The sequence below is a fragment of the Peromyscus eremicus genome, chromosome 17 (assembly GCF_949786415.1).
Source record: "Peromyscus eremicus chromosome 17, PerEre_H2_v1, whole genome shotgun sequence".
Classification (NCBI taxonomy): Eukaryota; Metazoa; Chordata; class Mammalia; order Rodentia; family Cricetidae; genus Peromyscus; species Peromyscus eremicus.
In genome coordinates this window covers 49,487,649-49,506,661 of record NC_081433.1, presented here as the reverse complement: position 1 = coordinate 49,506,661, position 19,013 = coordinate 49,487,649, and the positions used below count along the sequence as shown (strand labels likewise).

General features: G+C 37.9%; 1 protein-coding gene across 6 annotated transcripts in view; it reads left to right on the top strand.

The window, feature by feature from the left end:
- Positions 1–19,013, top strand: part of Clcn3 (chloride voltage-gated channel 3) — a 93,821-nt gene that overhangs the window by 56,674 nt on the left and 18,134 nt on the right. For all 6 annotated transcript variants that reach the window (XM_059244965.1, XM_059244968.1, XM_059244964.1 and 3 more), the window contains 7 exons: positions 5,141–5,298; positions 8,811–8,910; positions 10,631–10,818; positions 13,149–13,271; positions 14,380–14,586; positions 17,226–17,306; positions 18,400–18,945. In XM_059244965.1, the coding sequence (XP_059100948.1) occupies positions 5,141–5,298; positions 8,811–8,910; positions 10,631–10,818; positions 13,149–13,271; positions 14,380–14,586; positions 17,226–17,306; positions 18,400–18,945 (1,403 nt within the window). The remainder of the gene's footprint in view (positions 1–5,140; positions 5,299–8,810; positions 8,911–10,630; positions 10,819–13,148; positions 13,272–14,379; positions 14,587–17,225; positions 17,307–18,399; positions 18,946–19,013) is intronic.

Sequence of the window (19,013 nt, the reverse complement as noted above, 5' to 3'; positions counted from 1 at the left end):
TCTACATACTGGCCTCTAAGCTAAAAGTAGGTGACAGAATGGACCTATGGGCTAAGAGGTTAATAAGCAATGTTTGCTGGATCACAAAGCTAATAGGTAGCAAAGCTAGAATTTGAAACCTTCTACCATCAAAGTATATGAAGGTCATGGAATTTCTTTTTCAGGCTCCTCTGAAGGAAAATATTTGTCCAGACTTTTTTATTACTGAATTTTAACTGGTAGGTAATTATAAACAGACATTAGATTGGCAGGCAAATATTGGTGGTCAAACCTCCAGAGAAGTGTGTGTGTGTGTGTGTGTGTGTGTGTGTGTGTGTATTGCAGGGTCGTGGGGGGATTGGTCTTAAATTTGAGATCTAACGAACTTTAATATAATGTAATATCTTGGAATCCAAGTAGCAGGAGCCAGCTTCATCCTTTTGAAGGTTTAGCTGTTCAAATGAATTGGTTTCGTTTTTTTGTACTGGTATGCTTGAACTTTATATATCCAGCAGCTAGTTTTGGTGGACCCTCCCTTCTTCCATTCTCTCCCTCCCCGCTGTCCTTCAGAGAGTTCAGACCCAGTGCCCCATGCTTGGTAGGCGAGCTCCACTCCTTTTTTCTTGACTGAGGCATGGATTTGATAGAACCCCAAATCAAGACTGCAGACTTCATAGGGTAGAAGTTTTCTTTAAAAAGCTTAAGGTATGTTACCAGAAGAGAAGTAAAGGGACACCAAATGGACAATATTAATATGGGCCTTTTGCACAAATAATGTCCTTTTGATGAGGATAATTACTTGATTATTTAATCATTTTAAGTTTGAAGATATACCTAGTTACTAAAAATAAATATTTGAAATTGGGCTTTGAAAAAGGGGACAAGGGAAAGTTGAAATCAATTGGAAAAGATGACCAAGAATATACATAATAATTCAGATACTGTTTGCAATGGTCAAGTGATTAAGATGTTTAAGTTATAGTGCATCATAGAAAATATATTAAACAGCTCATCAAAAATGATGCGTGTGTCCATTTAATGATATAACTTTCAGAAAGTGTGAATGAAAAACTCACCTAAAACAGATATGGCCAACTTGTAAGTAAGTACGGTCTATATATTTCACTTACAGGAAATGGAAAAGGCTGAAGCCAACCACTGGTCTGTTATGACTCTCCTGGATAATTGGTTCTCTCCCACACTTCCCACAGCACATCTCAAGTAATAGAGCAAGATGGGCTCTTCATATGACTTCTTGCAGAAATTCTAGCCATTTATTTTCCTTATAGACTGTTGAAATCTAGAAAATCATCTCTTGTGCTCAAAGTATTTGCTTTTATGACTATCTCCTTTGTATGGCTTTCAGAATTATTAATTTGAAACTTGGAAGTAATATTGAATAAAAATTCTTATTTTATATGTATGAGTGTTTTGCATGCATGTATGTATGTGTACCATGTGTATGCAAAGCCTGTGGAAGCCAGAAGAGAGCATCATAAACCCTGGACCTGGAATTACAGATGGCTCTGAGCTTCTGCGTGGGTACTGGGAACTGAACCTGGGTTCTCTGCAAGAGCAGTGAGTGATTCTCACTGCTGAGCCATTTCTCCAGCCCCAATAATACTGTTCTACTCTTTTCCCTGGTAATGTATGTCTCCGATGGTCAGGGAAAGTATGTGGACAGGATAAGGAAATAAGGTCACAGGACTTCATTCGTAGTTTTAAAAGGTATTCTCCTACATCTACATTACTGTCTTTAAAGATGAGCAAATGACGGCAGCATTTGCATTGAGAACTGGCATCCTGTGAGTTTAGGTTAATAAAATCCAATTGTGAGAGGCTTTTTTTTTTGTTTTTTTTGCTGAAGACAAAGAAATGCATAATCAAGGAAGCAACTCTTAACCTTGAAGACCTCTTTATTTTCCAGAGCTTATTTGTATATATCAGTTTTAGAAAAGCCATGCTATCATTTCTATATTAACCAACTCTTGAAATTGTTTTAGTATAAAAGAAGTTTACCCTCAGTGTAAGAGAACTTCAGTTTGTGTTTGGATAATGCCTAAAACTTGTCTACTTCATGTGTAAAATGATGTTGAAAGATAAAGTTGTTCAGTCTGTTGCTTATTAAAAGATTTAATACACATGTAATTGGTTTCTGTTTATCTCACTTTTGCATCGGGGCCAGCCTGGTCTACAGAGCTAGATCTAGGACAGCCAGGGCTATACGGAGAAACCCTGTCTTGAAAAATGAACAAAAAGTACATGTGTATGTAATTATATTACAATTTTTAAAAATCAGAATTGGCATTTTTATAATAATCTACATCTTTTCCAGCAGGCCAGTGTCCATACTATATTTTTCTGGTTCATGATCTAATCCTAGAGCACATCTTACAGTTAGTTGTCATGTCTTTTAATCGTAAGACAATTCATTGCTCATTATCTTTTATAATTTTGACATTTTGGGGGTGTGTGTTTGAGACAAGCTCTTTCTGTGTATCCGGACTATCCTGGAACTTCCTATAAAGACCTCAAATTCACAGAGATCCACCACTACATCCAGCTAATTTCAACATTTTAGGGAATACAAACAAACTTTTATTGTGCAAAATTTCCTTAATTTGGGTGTATTTTTTTTTCTTGTGAGAGTTACTTTCTTTGTTTTTGCCTAAAATACCACAAAATACTGCACATAGGGGCTCTTGATACTGCCCTCCAAAAATATTTTTAATTTACCAGTTTTAATGTTACCATATAGAAAGCAAAGTAGAAACCCAGTTGGTGGTGGCTCACACCTTTAATCCCAGCACTTGGGAGGCAGAGGCAGGTAGATTTCTGTTAGTTTGAGGCCAGCCTGGTTTACAAAACAAGTTCCAGGACACCCAGGGTTACACAAAGTAACCCTGTTTCAAAACAAAACAAACAAACAAACACAAAAAAAACCAAAAGAAAGCAAAGTAGACATTCTTACATTTGTTGAGATAGCACATGCATTTATAATTTGATAAATGGCTTTTCTTTTGAAAATGTTTAGCCTTTGAAGTAGTTTCTGTCAAAACAGAAGAATGTAAAGCTTAGATTTGAGTGTTCCCATTTTGAACATTGCAGTGCAGAGATTGTATCTTTAAACTGTCTGCCAATACCAGTTAGTTTTTTATTCTTGGAGCACTTCTGCCAGAACACCTAAATCAATGTGCTATTCTCTTTGTAGACATGTTACACCTTCCCAATGCAAACGTTCAAGTGTGTTCAATAGGGGGATGAGAAAATCCTGTTAAGGAAAAGGAAGTAGATAGTCCCATTTTCATACCTTGTTTCTAGGGCATTTGAATGATGAGGAAATGGTGTATTTTGTTGGCTTATGTCTTAACAGTGCTGAGGTTCTTGGGTTGGCGTGGGAGCTCCTTGTCCTCTTACTTCCCCTACCCAGTGTATGTAGGAGAACCTCTTGCTGACATCCAGATGTGTTACCTACTGTTTGGGGAAGACTTCTGTTTCCAGTGTTGCTATGTGATAATTTATTTGATATGTTTGTGATTATCTCTTTACATAAAAGTCAGTTTAAAACAAAAAGACAGCAAAGCAAGGTCATCTAGAAAATTTGCTTAGTCCTTAAAAGTCAGGGAAAAAGAAATAGGTCTCATTTTTATTTTTTGTTTTAATTTATTTTATATTTATTTTTGGCACAAGGTCTGTAGATTAGAGGTTGCCAAACTGTGGCTAGTGTGACAGATCCTACCCTTCATCTCATTATTTTTTTTTAAAGACAAATTTTCACTTGTTTCTTAAACTTTTTTTTAGAATGCTTTCATGTTCATCCACTGGTGTGTGTTTCTGTACTTTATTTTGTGGTACTGTGGCAGAGTTAAGTAGCTGGAACTGTGTGGCTTCCATGCCACAAATACTTGCCCTCTAACTGTTGCCGACTTTTGTATCAGATTATAAGTACTCTGGCATTCATGGTTTTGGTTTCTTTTTTTTTTTTTTTTTTCTGTAACAAGTTTTAGGAAATTTTACCCACACTGAATAATTTTTAATTTACTCAGAGACTGTGCAGATAGAAGCTTAAAGAAAAATTCCTAATAGTGAACTTGTGGTTTGTCTTAGTTACTGTTCTACTGCTGTGAAGAGACATCATGACCAAGACAACTCTTACGAGAGAAAGCATTTAATTGGGGTTTGCTCACAGTTTCTTAGGATTAGTTCATTATCATGGTGGGAAGCAGACAGTCATGGCTGGAGCAGTAGCTGAGAGCTGAGAGATCATAGGTAGCAGGCAGAGAGAGACTGGGCTTGGCTGGGCTTTTGAACTCTTGAGAGCCCATCTCCAGACACATCTCTTCCAACACACTCAGCTACTCCAACAAGGACACACCTAATCCTTCCAAACAGTTCTTCTAATGGGGACGAAGTATGCAGATAGATGAGCCTGTGAGGGCATTCTCATTTGTCTTTCCAAAGGGCTTATATTTAAATTAGGAACTTTTTGTCAAGGCCTCTTTTTACATAACTGACAGCTCAGTGCATTTACATACTTAAAAATTTGCATTCATTTTATGTGTTAGAATGAACTTATTTTCATATTTAAAAGTTATCTGCATTTCTTCAGTTCTCCAGTTGTTTTTTTAAATTTGTTTACACATGTAAAATATGTAGTAAATATATGTCAGAGATTTATTTAACCCTAATGAAGGAACCAGCTTGATGACAAAACCGATTCAGTGAACATGGGAGACAGAAATGTATATAGTCTGTGAAGGAAAGAAAATCCTGTTAAGACGTAAAACAACAAACAACAACACAGACCTTCACAATTCTGAGAGTTTTCTTTCCTGCTGGAAAACAACTCTTTCATTTTACCAGATGAAAAGTATTTTCTGTTTATCAGTCTCCACAAGTAGTCTTCTAACTGGAGTTTATTTTGTCGGCAGTAAATGGTAGTGGTTCACACAAAATTCTCTTAGCCAGAGTACCAGATGACCATTGGGCTGCTTGTTACTATAAGGTCATGAGTATCCTTTATACTTTAATTTATCCAAAATTAGAAATAAATTTTGGATGATCAACATTTCCTCTACTTTTCAGTGATTTTGTGTTACCAGTTTGTAAGGAAGTTGGAAAATTCACTGTTAAAATCATCTCTTCCTCTTTTGTTCTGCAGGAACTCATTATACAATGACAAATGGAGGCAGCATTAATAGCTCTACACACTTGCTGGATCTTTTGGACGAACCGATCCCAGGTGTTGGTACATATGATGATTTCCATACTATTGACTGGGTTCGAGAGAAGTGTAAAGACAGAGAAAGGCACAGACGTGTAAGTATTTTATAAAAATAGTGCGAAATGGACTATTTAAAATTATGTTTCTGCCAGTGATCTCAGTTCACCAAAATGATACACATTAAAATATATTTGACATGTCATACATGATGCATTTCCCCCCTTTGTCTTGGTTTGTCTCTTTAGCTCTTTATACCCTGTATTTTTCTGGGCAGGATTTGAGGTGGTTTAAAAACAAGGAAATACAGTTGACAAGATGTGAAGGGAAGGGAGAAGTGCTGCATAGGAGTTGGGTGAGGACACCAAGATACTTGCTTTCAGCATCTCAGCAGCTAAAGCAGAAAGGACCTTGTTGCATAAGCCTAATGCAAAAGGAAGGCAATGTACTGAGAAAAAGAATGATTCTGGAGGATTTTGCTGTTACTTAACATTCCCTTTCCCAGGACTAAATGCTGAAATATTTCTCAAATTGGATCCTGGATAAAGTTTTTTGTGTGCATAACAAGCCACTGGGTTTTTTGTTTTGTTTTTTAATGATTTGCTTTTATTTCATGTACATTAGTGTCTTGCCTGCATGTATGTCTCTGTGAGGGCACCAGATTCTCTGGAACTGGAGTCACAGACAGGTGTGAGCTGCCATGTGGGTGCTGGGAATTGAACCTGAGCCCCCCAGAAGAGCAGCCAGTGCTCTTAACTGCCAAGCCATCTCTCTAGCCCCTGATTTTTTAAAGGAAAAACATAAATAAAACTGAGGCATGGTAGTGCATGCCTATAATTCAAGTAACCAAGAAACTGAGGAGCAGGAGCCCCTGTCTCAAACAAAACAACCCCATCCCCCGAATCCCACAGTACAGTGAATATAAACTGGTCTAATCTAAAACACAGTTTTTAAAAAAGAGAAAGAAAATTTCTTTTATATTAAAATTCCAAATTGTCAAAGCCTCTCATTCATTCATTCATTCGTTCGTTCATTCATTCATGTGTTTGGTATCTGAAATTTACTATCAAAATAAGTTTATACAAATTAGTTGTAATTTTTTGTATTGGTGTCTGTTTTTATGTGAAGCCTGAGCTTGCAATAGATTGTGCTCTGTATGAAAGTTCGGATTGTTCAGATGCTTTTGACCTGAGGGCAGAACTGAAAAGAAGCACATGAACTCACTGCTCTCGTCCAGCTATTTTTAAAATGTCCTTTGAACTAGAAAAAGTATTGAGGAGCCTCAAGAAACTTTTGTTTATATGAGTTAATAGTTCTCTGTTAAGTACTAAAATTTAGAACATTTAAAAATACTCATTCACTTAAAAATTATGACTACAAGCCCATTATTTGTAAACCTAACTATATTATATTAAAGTAATACATTTTCTAAAATAAAAAAGTATTTGCAGAGTGCTTTTTTTTTTAACCCTCTTGATTTCCTGGCTTAATAAAAGACTGATGGGTTTTTATATCTGCTTTTGCATTCTAATGTTAAGGTTTATTTGCTTAAAGAATAAAAAGAAAATCTAGCCTCACACAATTGTAGTTTGAAAAACGATGACTATTTCAATAGCCATTTTAGATTATCATAGCTATTTTCTGGTAGAATAAAATAAGTACTAGTTTCTAAAAGATTAGCTATTGTGTGCATTCTGAAGCTGTCTTAATCAGCACTGCCTTTTGTTACATTCAAATCCATTGCTTCACCTTGAACTTGGAGGATATACTTTCTTCACATGAAATTATCATTTGGAAAATAATACTTTGCTGATCTATGTATATTGTCAGATGTGGACAGTGGTTGGTTGGTTGGGTTTTGTCCTGGGAACTTAACTCATGGCACATACAATCTTCTTTTTTTTTTTTAAAAAAAATAATTTATTTTATTTTATTTTATGTGCATTGGTGTAAGGATATCAGATCCCCTGGAACTGGAGTTATAGATAGTTGTGCGCTGTTGTGTGGGTGCTGGAAATTGAACCTGGGTCCTCTGGAAGAGCAGCCAGTGTTCTTAACCGCTGAGCCATCTCTCCAGCCCCAGCATGTAAAATCTTACTACGCTGGAAATAGTTTTTCTTGTAAAACTTCAGGGGGTTTCATGGGCCTTTTAGGTTGCCTGTGAATTTTTCTTTGAGAAACTTTTTTTTATCTAGCCCATATTGATAATTTTTATTAGGTAGTATCATAATATAAGTATCAGAAAACTACCACTGAGTAAAAATACTTTACATTGTTTTTAATTTGCTTTACAAAGTGACAGGTATCACCAGTGATTTCTTTAGAAAAGTCTTTATATGCATTACAGCTTATTTGACCAATACTATGTTAGTAAGCATTTAGGTGATTTCTATATTTTTTTGATTGGCAATGCACATACAGTGTTTCTATACTGAAAGTACCCTAGCAAGTGTTTATTAGATGACTGTTGTATGCAAACAGAGGAACAAGAAGAATGACAGACTCTGTCTGAAAATGATTTAATATTATCTTTTAAAAATATGTTTATTTTTATTAAGGAAATCCAAAATGGAACTTAGTGACTGTTTTTAAGGCATACCCTACCTCCAATTCTAAAAGTGTTTGGAATCTTCTATTATGAAAGGAGTATAATTTCCTCATTCACCATAGAATTACTGTGGTTTTTTTGTTTGTTTGTTTGTTTGTTTGGTTTTTCGAGACAGGGTTTCTCTCTGTAGCTTTGCACCTTTCCTGGAACTCACTCTGTAGCCCAGGCTGGCCTTGAACTCACAGAGATCTGCCTGCTTCTGCCTCCTAAGTGCTGGGATTAAAGGCGTGCGCCACCACTGCCCGGCTACTGTGTTTTTTCAATTGGTCCTTGTGGCTTTTGAATAGATGATCCATCTGAAATAGATGAGGCCATTGAATTCCAGCTGTAGTTCTCCTAGAGGATAGTTGAGTGGTGAAGTCCTGGACGGACAACAGAGCTTCTTAAAGCTAAGTTGAGTAGAACTAAAGAAACTAGCTAGGGATGGGCTTAGAAAACCATTCTTGGGAAGACAGGTATGAGGGGAGATTTGTAACAGCTTTCCTCCTTGGTAATGTCTAACTGCTCCTCCTCAGTCAGTTGAGGACACTTTTCTTCTGGCTCGCATGGTGAAGGAAGAGTCTTAGGCTGTTACAAGTGGGATTGAAGCTCTGCACCTGTGTCTTCCTAGTTCTGTAACTTTGGGGGTGTCTCTGCCCATGTGACTCCTATGACATTCATGAGCATTTTACTTGGCTCCTGAAGCCAGCCGTTTCCCGCTAGGTTACCCAACTTCTGATGTGCAAGCCATCTGTGGAGCAGTTACGGCTTGATTTGATGGAGTTTGAAACAGCTGAGGTCAGACTTCCATGTGGCTTATGGGCCCCTCACACTCAAATCCAGAGGTTCCTATTTAAAATACAGATCTCTGAATGGTGTTTATCCTCTAGCTTTTAGGATTAAAATAAACAACGTCATTATTTAGTTTACAAGGCACTTTCTGTGTTGTGATACCTGGAGAAATGTAGACTCAAGAACTGTAGAAATACATTTTAAAAATGAAACAAATATTTTTAATTTCAGATCAACAGTAAAAAAAAAGAATCAGCATGGGAAATGACAAAGAGTCTGTATGACGCCTGGTCAGGATGGCTTGTAGTCACACTGACAGGACTGGCATCAGGTAAGGAAAACGTTTACCACCAACCTTTACTATTGTTTTTAAGTTAACTGAGTAACACTTTCTTCCTCTCCTCGATTTTTAGGTACAGTAGATTTTTTTTTTTTTTTTTTTTTTTTTTTTAGAGTGTTTGCTTCTCTTGAAAAACAAAAAACAAAAGTTATGTATAAGACCAGGAGACAGAGGTTTCTGAGTCTAATTTTGGCTCTGGCACTTTGTCTCACCAACTTGGCTGACTCAGTTTCCATATCGGTGAAAATAAATGGTTTAGATGAATGAAATCTTGTACTTTAATACATAATTAATAGCTAATACTTGTTCTCATGCAGTATTCTAGCAGCTCTGCATATATTTAAGCCTCATGGCAATCTCCATCATTAATGCCGTCCTAACCATGTTACAGATGAGGGACTAAAGCACAAGGGGACGGAAGTGGCTTGGCTGCACCCTCAGAGCCATAGGTGGCTTGGCCCGCTTCATGGTCTGTTATTCTAGCACTGCACTGCCCAGTGTGGCCACCAAGTCCCCAGAGAGTGGAGTGGAACAAAGCAGCTGATGGTCTGAGTACCTCTAGGGATAGTTTTAATCATTCCTAGCTTCTGTCATGTACGGCAGAAAACATGAAAAAGTAAGGTATTTGTGGAGAATAGAAAAAAGTATTGATGACTGGCATGCATAAGAATTTTGTGTTCTGGGGCTGGAGAAATAGCTCAGGGGTTAGAAGCACTGAGTGCTTCTCTAGAGGACCCAGATTCAATTCCTAGCACCCACATGGCATCTCACAACTGTCTGTAACTCCAGTTCCAGAGGATCCATGGCACCAGGCATGCATGTGACACACACACACACACACACACACACACACACACACACGTAGGCAAAATACCCATCAACATAAAATAAAATAAATATATATTTTTAAAAAAACCCCATGTCTGTGTGACCCATTGATTTCTTGTGATAAAAGTAATCTAGATTTTAGCATAACTTTATATATTTTTGGTATTCTGTCAGTAAGATAACCTTCATATGTATAGCTTTCTGTTAATTAAAAAATAAATTTATTATGAAGTAATTCAGTGAATGATGTGAACTTCCTTAATTATATTTAATGAACATTTTATTTTATTATGTTTTTGTTTTGGGACAGTCTCACCAGGTAACTCTGGCTATACTGGAATTTGATATGTAGACAAAGGTGGGCCTCAAACTCACAGAGAGTCACTTTCCCTCCCAAGTGCTGATAGTAAAGGTGTGTGCCACCACGCTTAGCTGTGAGCATTAAATTCTAATGAGGTCTATATCATTCGTTCATAAGTCTACTGATTAAGTTTGGGATGGAAACATGCTAATTAAATGTCCCGATTTCATTTGCCAGAGTTGTGAAGCTCCTGTCAAGTAGCTGTCTTTTCAAGGTGTTTAGTGTTTTTAAAATAACCTTTTCTCTTTTTAAAATTGCAATTAATTTTAATGATGTGTCGGTTTTAATTCCAAAGAGTATCAATTTTATTTTAAAATAGAGCTATTTACAGTTTTTAAGATTGTATTTGATTTTAAATAAAAGAACATGTATTTAAATTTTTAAGTCTTAAATTTAGGTAATAGTTCCTAATTGACCCTTTGCTTATAGGAAGATTTTTGCTTTTTATTAATCTCTTCACTAGATAGTTTCAGTGCTCCCTAAATAGACTTACATTTGGACCTTTCCAATGCACTCTTACAGGAGCACTGGCTGGATTAATAGACATTGCTGCTGACTGGATGACTGACCTAAAGGAGGGCATTTGCCTCAGCGCGTTGTGGTACAACCACGAACAGTGTTGTTGGGGGTCCAATGAAACGACATTCGAAGAGAGGGATAAGTGTCCACAGTGGAAAACATGGGCAGAGTTAATCATAGGTCAAGCAGAGGTAAGTCTTTGCTCAAGATGAGTTAGCTGTTGATGTAGATAAGTATATCCACTTCCTCTAGTTACAGAATTAACCACACATTAGGTGATTATAACCCGCACCAAAGGAGAAAAAGACAAAGTCTGTATTTAGCAGAGAGGAATGGAAAATCTTTAAATACAGTGAGAACAAAGGCATATTGTTTCAAGCAGCTTTTGTGTTATTTAATGCATAATCATGAGTCACATGGATTATGATAGAGATTTATTGCAAGTTGTGGCAGAGAAGTATATTTAGTGCAGAGGAGCTGTGTAAAGTTAATGAAGTAGATTAACATGTCTCTAAGATTGGAACATACAAATTATGGAAGTGCAAGATATATTTTATAATTTATAAAATCAGCCTTTCTAGGTTGGAATACTTTAAAGAAATTCATACATTTTTAAATTTTTCAGCCTTTTTTTTGTTTGTTTTTTAAGATAGATTTTTTTTTTTTTTTTTTTTTTTTTTGGTTTTTCGAGACAGGGTTTCTCTGTGTAGCTTTGCGCCTCTCCTGGAACTCACTTGGTAGCCTAGGCTGGCCTCGAACTCACAGAGATCCGCCTGGCTCTGCCTCCCAAGTGCTGGGATTAAAGGCGTGCGTCACCACCGCCTGGCCAGATAGATTTTTAATTGAAATAGAAGTACATCCTTTTCCCCTTCTCTTTCCTCCCTCCATCCCCTCCTGGGTACTGTCCTTCCAACTCCTCCTGTGCCCCTCTTACTCTTAAATTGATAGTCTCTGTCTCTTATTGTTACATTTTGTGTGTGTGTGTGTGTGCGCGCGTGTGCGCATGAACAAGTAAATACATCCTGCTGAGCTGCTGGTTTTGGTTTGTTTGTCTGTTTGCAGGGGCTGACCATCTTGTGTTGGTTAGCTAACAAGGGGGCTCATCCTTGGAAGAGGCTAATTCTTCTTCCCTAGCTGCCTGCCATTGGTTCTTCGTGTAGTTCTTTGTCTAGGGGTAGGGTCCTGTGAAATTGCCCCTCTTCCGCATTCATGGGTCTGTTAATACTGCCATTGTTCTGGCCTTGATTATGCTGCCCTTTTCTAGGAGATACTGTTTAAGGTAGACTTTCTGGTGTTTTGGTCCTTAAAATCTTTCTGCCCCCTGTCCCCTGAGCCATAGATGCAGGAACTATGGTATAGATGTATCCAGTGGTGCTGGGCTCCCCACTGTCCATTGACCTCTGTATTATGTACAGTGAAGAGTTTTCTGAGATGATCTCCATTTGCCAGGAAATGTGCCTCCCAAACAAAAAGGGTTAGCAGGCCTTAGACTGGAACTAGGCTTATATGTTTGCAGATGGTAGAAGGTCCTATGTTTTTCTTTGCAGTAGTTCAATATTTAATTATATAGTTACAGTGATGTTCTGTAATAAAGCTTAAATTTGGATAAGATTCAATATTTATATATTTACATATGAATATATTTTAAAATACAGATATTTATATTTTCACATGGATATATTTTAAAAACTTTCATTATAGCCAAAGTTTAGGTAAAAAGAATATTTTTTGGTATTATATTTCATGTGGTTTTTGTTTCTTACCTTGCTTAATTAAAGTCAGTTTAACGATCTTCGGGAGAGTTGAAACAGAATGAAATCTTAGTGCTGGGGCTGGAGAGATGCTTCAGTGGTTAAGAGTGGCCACTGGTCTTGCAGAGGACCAGAGTTCATTTTCAGCACCACATAGAAGCTCATAGCTCTAACTCCATTTCCAGAGAATCCCCCTGTCCTTTTCAGTACTCTGTGGACTTCTGCGTGCTTGTGCTTCAGTAAACCACACAGCCAAACACACGGACACATTAAACAAACAAGCAGACAAATAAAGGAAAAATCCAAGTGCCAGCACAAGTTACCTCCACCACCGATTTCTAAAACATTTGTGGGTAGGCATGGGTCAGTGCCTGTGTCTCTGTAACAAGACCTTAGAAATCAGGAAAAGTTGGAAGTTTACCAAATGGGACTAAGGCTTCTTAGCATGGATAGTGGTTAGCTTTTGGATTCTATTCAGTTCCTTGTTCACATAAAGCTTTTATCATTGTGGAAATAAACCAAGAGACTGTTAGAACTTTTACCCAGTTGTGTGTGTGGTGGCATGTACTTGTAGTCCCAGCTATCTAGGAAGCTTAGGCAAGGGCATTTTTTGAGCCTAGAAGTTTGAGCTCAGCCTGGGTGCATCCAGATCCAAAAATACTAATAACAGCAGTGATAACTTTCACAGAAGTTTCTTATGTGACAGGCACTTGAATTAGTGGTACATTGTCAAACTCATCTTCATACTCCATGCTGGTTTTGCTTTTTAGGGCCCGGGATCTTATATCATGAACTACATCATGTACATCTTTTGGGCTTTGAGTTTTGCCTTTCTTGCAGTTTCTTTGGTGAAAGTATTTGCTCCGTATGCCTGTGGCTCTGGAATTCCAGAGGTAAGCCATATAATATTCATTGCATGGAAATTGTATGCTGCCTTTTATCTTTAGGAGTTGTATTTTTTTAGAAAATAGAGTATTTTTTAATATAAAAATTTTTTTAAAAAGTTTAAGCTGGGGGCTCGAGAGATGGTTTAGCCTGTAATATAGAGGTTGATAATCTCTCTCTCTCTCTCTCTCTCTCTCTCTCTCTCTCTCTCTCTCTCTCTCTCTCTCACACACACACACACACACACACACACACACACACACACACACACGTCTCTCAACCACTAATATATAGCACATAAATAAGAAAATTAAGTTTAAACAACAAAAATATCAGAAATGTTTTATGGCCTGCAGTTCTTTGATGGATTAGTTGATATTTTGCTGTTCGACTCTAATTGTAATGTATCCTTCCCTTTCTATAACTGTTGGCTATATTAAATAAGCTGATAATTCGTAATTTGGTCATTTTATATTTTAAGAACAGAATTTGACCATAGTAGATCAGTAGTATACACACTTATTTTTTGTTTCATCAGTCGTAATTTAAAAGAGTAACACTTAAGCTTGAATTTAATTCTCCTTTTTACTTTTTAAAAATGAAGTTTTCTTCTAACATATTTTAGAAATGAACTGTGATTTTTAAAGGCTGTGTAGGTAAATATCCTTAATAAGGAATCAGTGCCTACAGTTTTGGTTATCACTCATCCTCTGTGGTAGGTAAGAACATCCACGTGACTACTGTGTGATGAGAAGGCATAATGTCTTCATTCATGATGGACAGATGTATCTAAATACTTTGTGTTTATTCCTACAACAGAAAATTTCAAATTGGCCTTTGATTACGTATCACTACGGCCCTGCATTTACTTTATCATGACCTAGTATTTTTATTTGTTCCTGAGATAGGGTTGCCACTTATCTTTGGTTACATATATAATTACATGATGCAGCTTTATCATATGTGTAAAAATAAAGTTTTTTTAAATTACGAAATATTTTATAGTTTGCCAAAGTTTGGTGGGTAGTTTGGTGAGTGAAACATGAGATTGTTTTAGCTAGTTAAATTCTCATGTTTCCTAAAGGAATTTAAACTGCCTCCATCCTTCCTTTGTAGATTAAAACAATTCTGAGTGGATTCATCATCCGAGGTTACTTGGGAAAGTGGACTTTAATGATTAAAACCATCACATTAGTGCTGGCTGTGGCATCAGGGCTGAGTTTAGGGAAAGAAGGCCCCCTGGTCCACGTTGCCTGTTGCTGTGGAAACATCTTTTCCTACCTCTTTCCAAAGTACAGCACAAATGAAGCTAAAAAGAGAGAGGTAAGTGGTGTCTGCCACTCCGTAACAGGGCAGTGGTGTCACGTAATGTCTGCAGCTCCATAAGAGAGCAGTGGTGTCACGTAATGTCTGCAGCTCCATAAGAGAGCAGTGGTGTCACGTAATGTCTGCAGCTCCGTAACAGAGCAGTGGTGTCACGTAATGTCTGCAGCTCCGTAACAGAGCAGTGGTGTCACGTAATGTCTGCAGCTCCGTAACAGAGCAGTGGTGTCATGTAATGTCTGCAGCTCCGTAACAGAGCAGTGGTGTCACGTAATGTCTGCAGCTCCGTAACAGGGCAGTGGTGTCATGTAATGTCTGCAGCTCCGTAACAGAGCAGTGGTGTCACGTAATGTCTGCAGCTCCATAAGAGAGCAGTGGTGTCACGTAATGTCTGCAGCTCCATAAGAGAGCAGTGGTGTCACGTAATGTCTGCAGCTCTGTAACAGAGCAGTGGTGTCACGTAATGTCTGCAGCTCCGTAACAGAGCAGTGGTGTCACGTAATGTCTGCAGCTCCGTAACAGGGCAGTGGTGTCACGTAATGTCTGCAGCTCCGTAACAGGGCAGTGGTGTCACGTAATGTCTGCAGCTCCGTAACAGGGCAGTGGTGTCATGTAATGTCTGCAGCTCCGTAACAGGGCAGTGGTGTCATGTAATGTCTGCAGCTCCATAACAGGGCAGTGGTGTCACATAATGTCTGCAGCTCCGTAACAGAGCAGTGGTGTCACGTAATGTCTGCAACTCCGTAACAGGGCAGTGGTGTCATGTAATGTCTGCAGCTCCGTAACAGAGCAGTGGTGTCATGTAATGTCTGCAGCTCCGTAACAGGGCAGTGGTGTTACGTAAGCTCCATGTATGACGTCCGTGTCGAGATCTGTGAAACTCGCTCGGACTAACTGTGGATTCAGATGGAAACTTGGGTGAAGCCCGTCTGTCTTTGTCCTTTCCTAATTTGTACTCTTCTGAAATTGACGGCCACTGCTGGTTCAGTCAGACTAGCCAGAGCCCCTTTGGTTTCAGCTGATTTCTCAGATACCTTTGCTGTTTGTATTCACTTGGTTTTTGACACTATTGCATGTTCTGGCTTGGGAAGTCAGGTGTGGTCTCCTCTAAAAAGAAAAAAGCTGGCAGATGTGCTCAAGGTAGCATAGAGTTAATAGCAGAATCTGAATTTATTTTTCTCTGATTCCAAAAACCGTTTTTATGTTTTAATCTACTATGTTATTGCTATAATTGTATGCGCATATCTAGGTATGTTAAAAGTGAAATATCCAAATCCTGGATTATGGAGACTTAGGTGGCATTCTCAGCACTTTATATATATTCACTGAGTGACATTATCATGATCGTTCCAGAGAAAAGAACAGGGAGCCCCAGAGAGGTTGAGACATTTACCATGGTTGCACAGCTGCCCTGTGCAGTTAGGACTTCTGCCTTGCAGCTTGATACAATCCATGCTCTTTACAGAAGTGTAAACTGGGATGAGTTGAGCAAGCGCTTAGGGTACCCTCGGGTATTTACTGGATCAAAGTAGTAAAAGGGATAGAGATTCTTTTTTTTTTTTTTTAAAGATTTTTATTTATTTATTTATTATGTATACAGTGTTCTGTGTGTATCCCTGCACACAGAAGAGGGCACCAGATCTCATTACAGATGGTTGTGCGCCACCATATGGTTGCTGGGAATTGAACTCAGGACCTCTAGAAGAGCAGCCAGTGCTGTTAACCTCTGAGCCATTTCACCAGCCCCAGGATAAAGATTCTTAAGAATAATAATTCAGTCCATTTCCAAAGAAACAACAGTGTAGCTGATTTCCTGCAGGTGGAGAGTCAGCAATAAGTGCCCCAAGGGAAGTGCCCCGGGGGCCCAAGAATGTGTGTGGGTCCCTTCTTCCTTAGAACTGTCTTCACTGTTTAGTGACTCAAAGGGGCTGCTGTTTGTATTTAAAATGATGCCTTTGGAACATGCTTAGAGCGATACCAAGTGTGGCGGGATGTTCAGAATGCTTTGGATAGTAAAATACAGAGAAACGTTTGATGTCTTTCACAAAGTTTAGAGTAATTACTAAGGGTAAAGCAGTTAGCTCCAAAATCTGGAGAAATGATAGCCTACTTAAAAATAAATAAACATTTACCCATTCCACGTGTTCCTCTCTTCCCTGTTGGTAAAACTTCAGTGTTGAAGGTTGCCGGTATTCATTTCCTTCTCTTTTTTTTTTTTTTTTTTAAAGATTTTATTTATTTATTATGTACACAGTAAGAGGGTGCCAGATCTCATTACAGATGGTTGTGAGCCACCATGTGGGTGCTGGGAATTGAACTCAGGACCTCTGGAAGAGCAGTCGGTGCTCTTAACCTCTGAGCCATCTCTCCAGCCCCATTTCCTTCTCTTTACAATACACTCATATTTGTATGTTTGGTGTTAATGTTTTAACTGAGTAGAAAGAGTGCAAATGAGTTTTAAATTAAAGCAGAAAAGAAAGAATAACTTTTTAGAAGAAATGAATACTTGCCCTTTGCTTCACAAGGAGGTCATGTAGGTTGGGATCAGAAAAGGCGTTTGGAATAGCGTGGAGTATGAAGTCTGTCTGCTATGTCTGGGTTGATCAGGGGACTAGAACCAAACCATGTTCTCTTTGTAGGTCCTGTCTGCTGCCTCCGCCGCAGGCGTCTCTGTGGCCTTTGGTGCGCCCATTGGAGGAGTTCTTTTTAGTTTGGAGGAGGTATGTACAAAAACATAGCATTGAAAATGACAGAATTACATTTAAAATTGTATCTTGGTGTGCTTTTAATTTTTATAGCTGGTGTAATAGAATTTAAGTTTTGACTTTATTTTTAGAAAGTTTTAAAGTAGTTCTCACATAAAAAGTAATATTTTATACAAAACCCACAACTACGGAAAATTGTGTTTTAATTTTTCAAAAAAGGATTTGTTTTAAATGACTTGTATGCATCTGTGTGTGGGTGTATTCATGTGAGTGCAGGTGGCCACAGAAGTCAGAAGAGGGTGTCAACTCCCCTGGAGCTGGAGGACTGGACGGTTGTGAGCCTCTGCATGGAGGTTCTCCGTAGAGCAGTATGTGTACACTTGACTGCTGAGCTATCTCTGCGAGTTAAAGCTGCCTGCTTTAACCTGTTATTCCTGTGTGAATGTTAGTGATTGTTCTAGCTGAGCTTTGTTGACATCTTACAACGAGCAAAATAAGAATTCTACTTAATGGAAGCCACTAAAACCTACATATCTCTGGCTAAATTATAGTCCATATTTTTATTTTACTATTTTAAATCACTTTATAAGCTGACTTTTAGTTAAAGTTTTATGATTTGCTTGTTTAAAATTTATATGGTTATTTCTTTAACAGTTACTGATGTTTAAGGAAATAATTTTATTGCTTTGGTGGAATATATTGTTTTGTTTGCTCATTGGTTCTCCTTTTTTCATATTTTACATAAAAATATGCCAGTGCTTGACTGTAAAATTTTTTCTTTTGGTTTTAGAGAAGAGACAAATCAACTGCATTTTAATGAATTAACAAGAGTTCCTAAGGGGATATTCATTTTTTAGCTGACATGATTAAATTAGATATTTTAAAAACTGTTTGAAAAACAGTTCTTGGTATTCTAAATGATTATTAGACATTCAGAATCAGTTATTGTGAATTTGTAGTTATAATCAAAGAAAAAGCATCATTTTTTTTAATTAGGGCAAATCATGTAAATTCAAGCTGCAACAAAATTTGAGCTAGCTAGAGTGAAGTTTATACTTGTTATAATAAATCAGAAATGATAGCATTAATTTTTCTTTCTGTTTTTTAGGTTAGCTATTATTTTCCTCTGAAAACTTTATGGAGATCATTTTTTGCTGCTTTGGTGGCTGCATTCGTTTTGAGATCCATCAATCCATTTGGGAACAGCCGTCTGGTCCTTTTTTATGTGGAGTATCATACACCCTGGTACCTTTTTGAACTGTTCCCTTTTATTCTCCTAGGGGTGTTTGGAGGGCTTTGGGGAGCCTTTTTTATTAGGGCAAATATTGCCTGGTGTCGTCGACGCAAGTCCACCAAGTTTGGAAAGTACCCCGTTCTCGAAGTCATTATTGTTGCTGCCATTACTGCTGTGATAGCCTTCCCCAATCCCTACACCAGGCTCAACACCAGTGAACTGATTAAAGAGCTGTTTACAGATTGTGGCCCGTTGGAATCCTCTTCTCTTTGTGACTACAGAAATGACATGAATGCCAGTAAAATTGTTGACGATATTCCTGACCGTCCAGCAGGCGTTGGAGTGTATTCAGCTATCTGGCAGTTGTGTCTAGCACTCATATTTAAAATAATAATGACAGTATTCACTTTTGGTATCAAGGTAAGTACTCATGTGAGATGATACTGGAATAATTTAGAGATGTCCAAAATATTTATGTGTAATGAGAA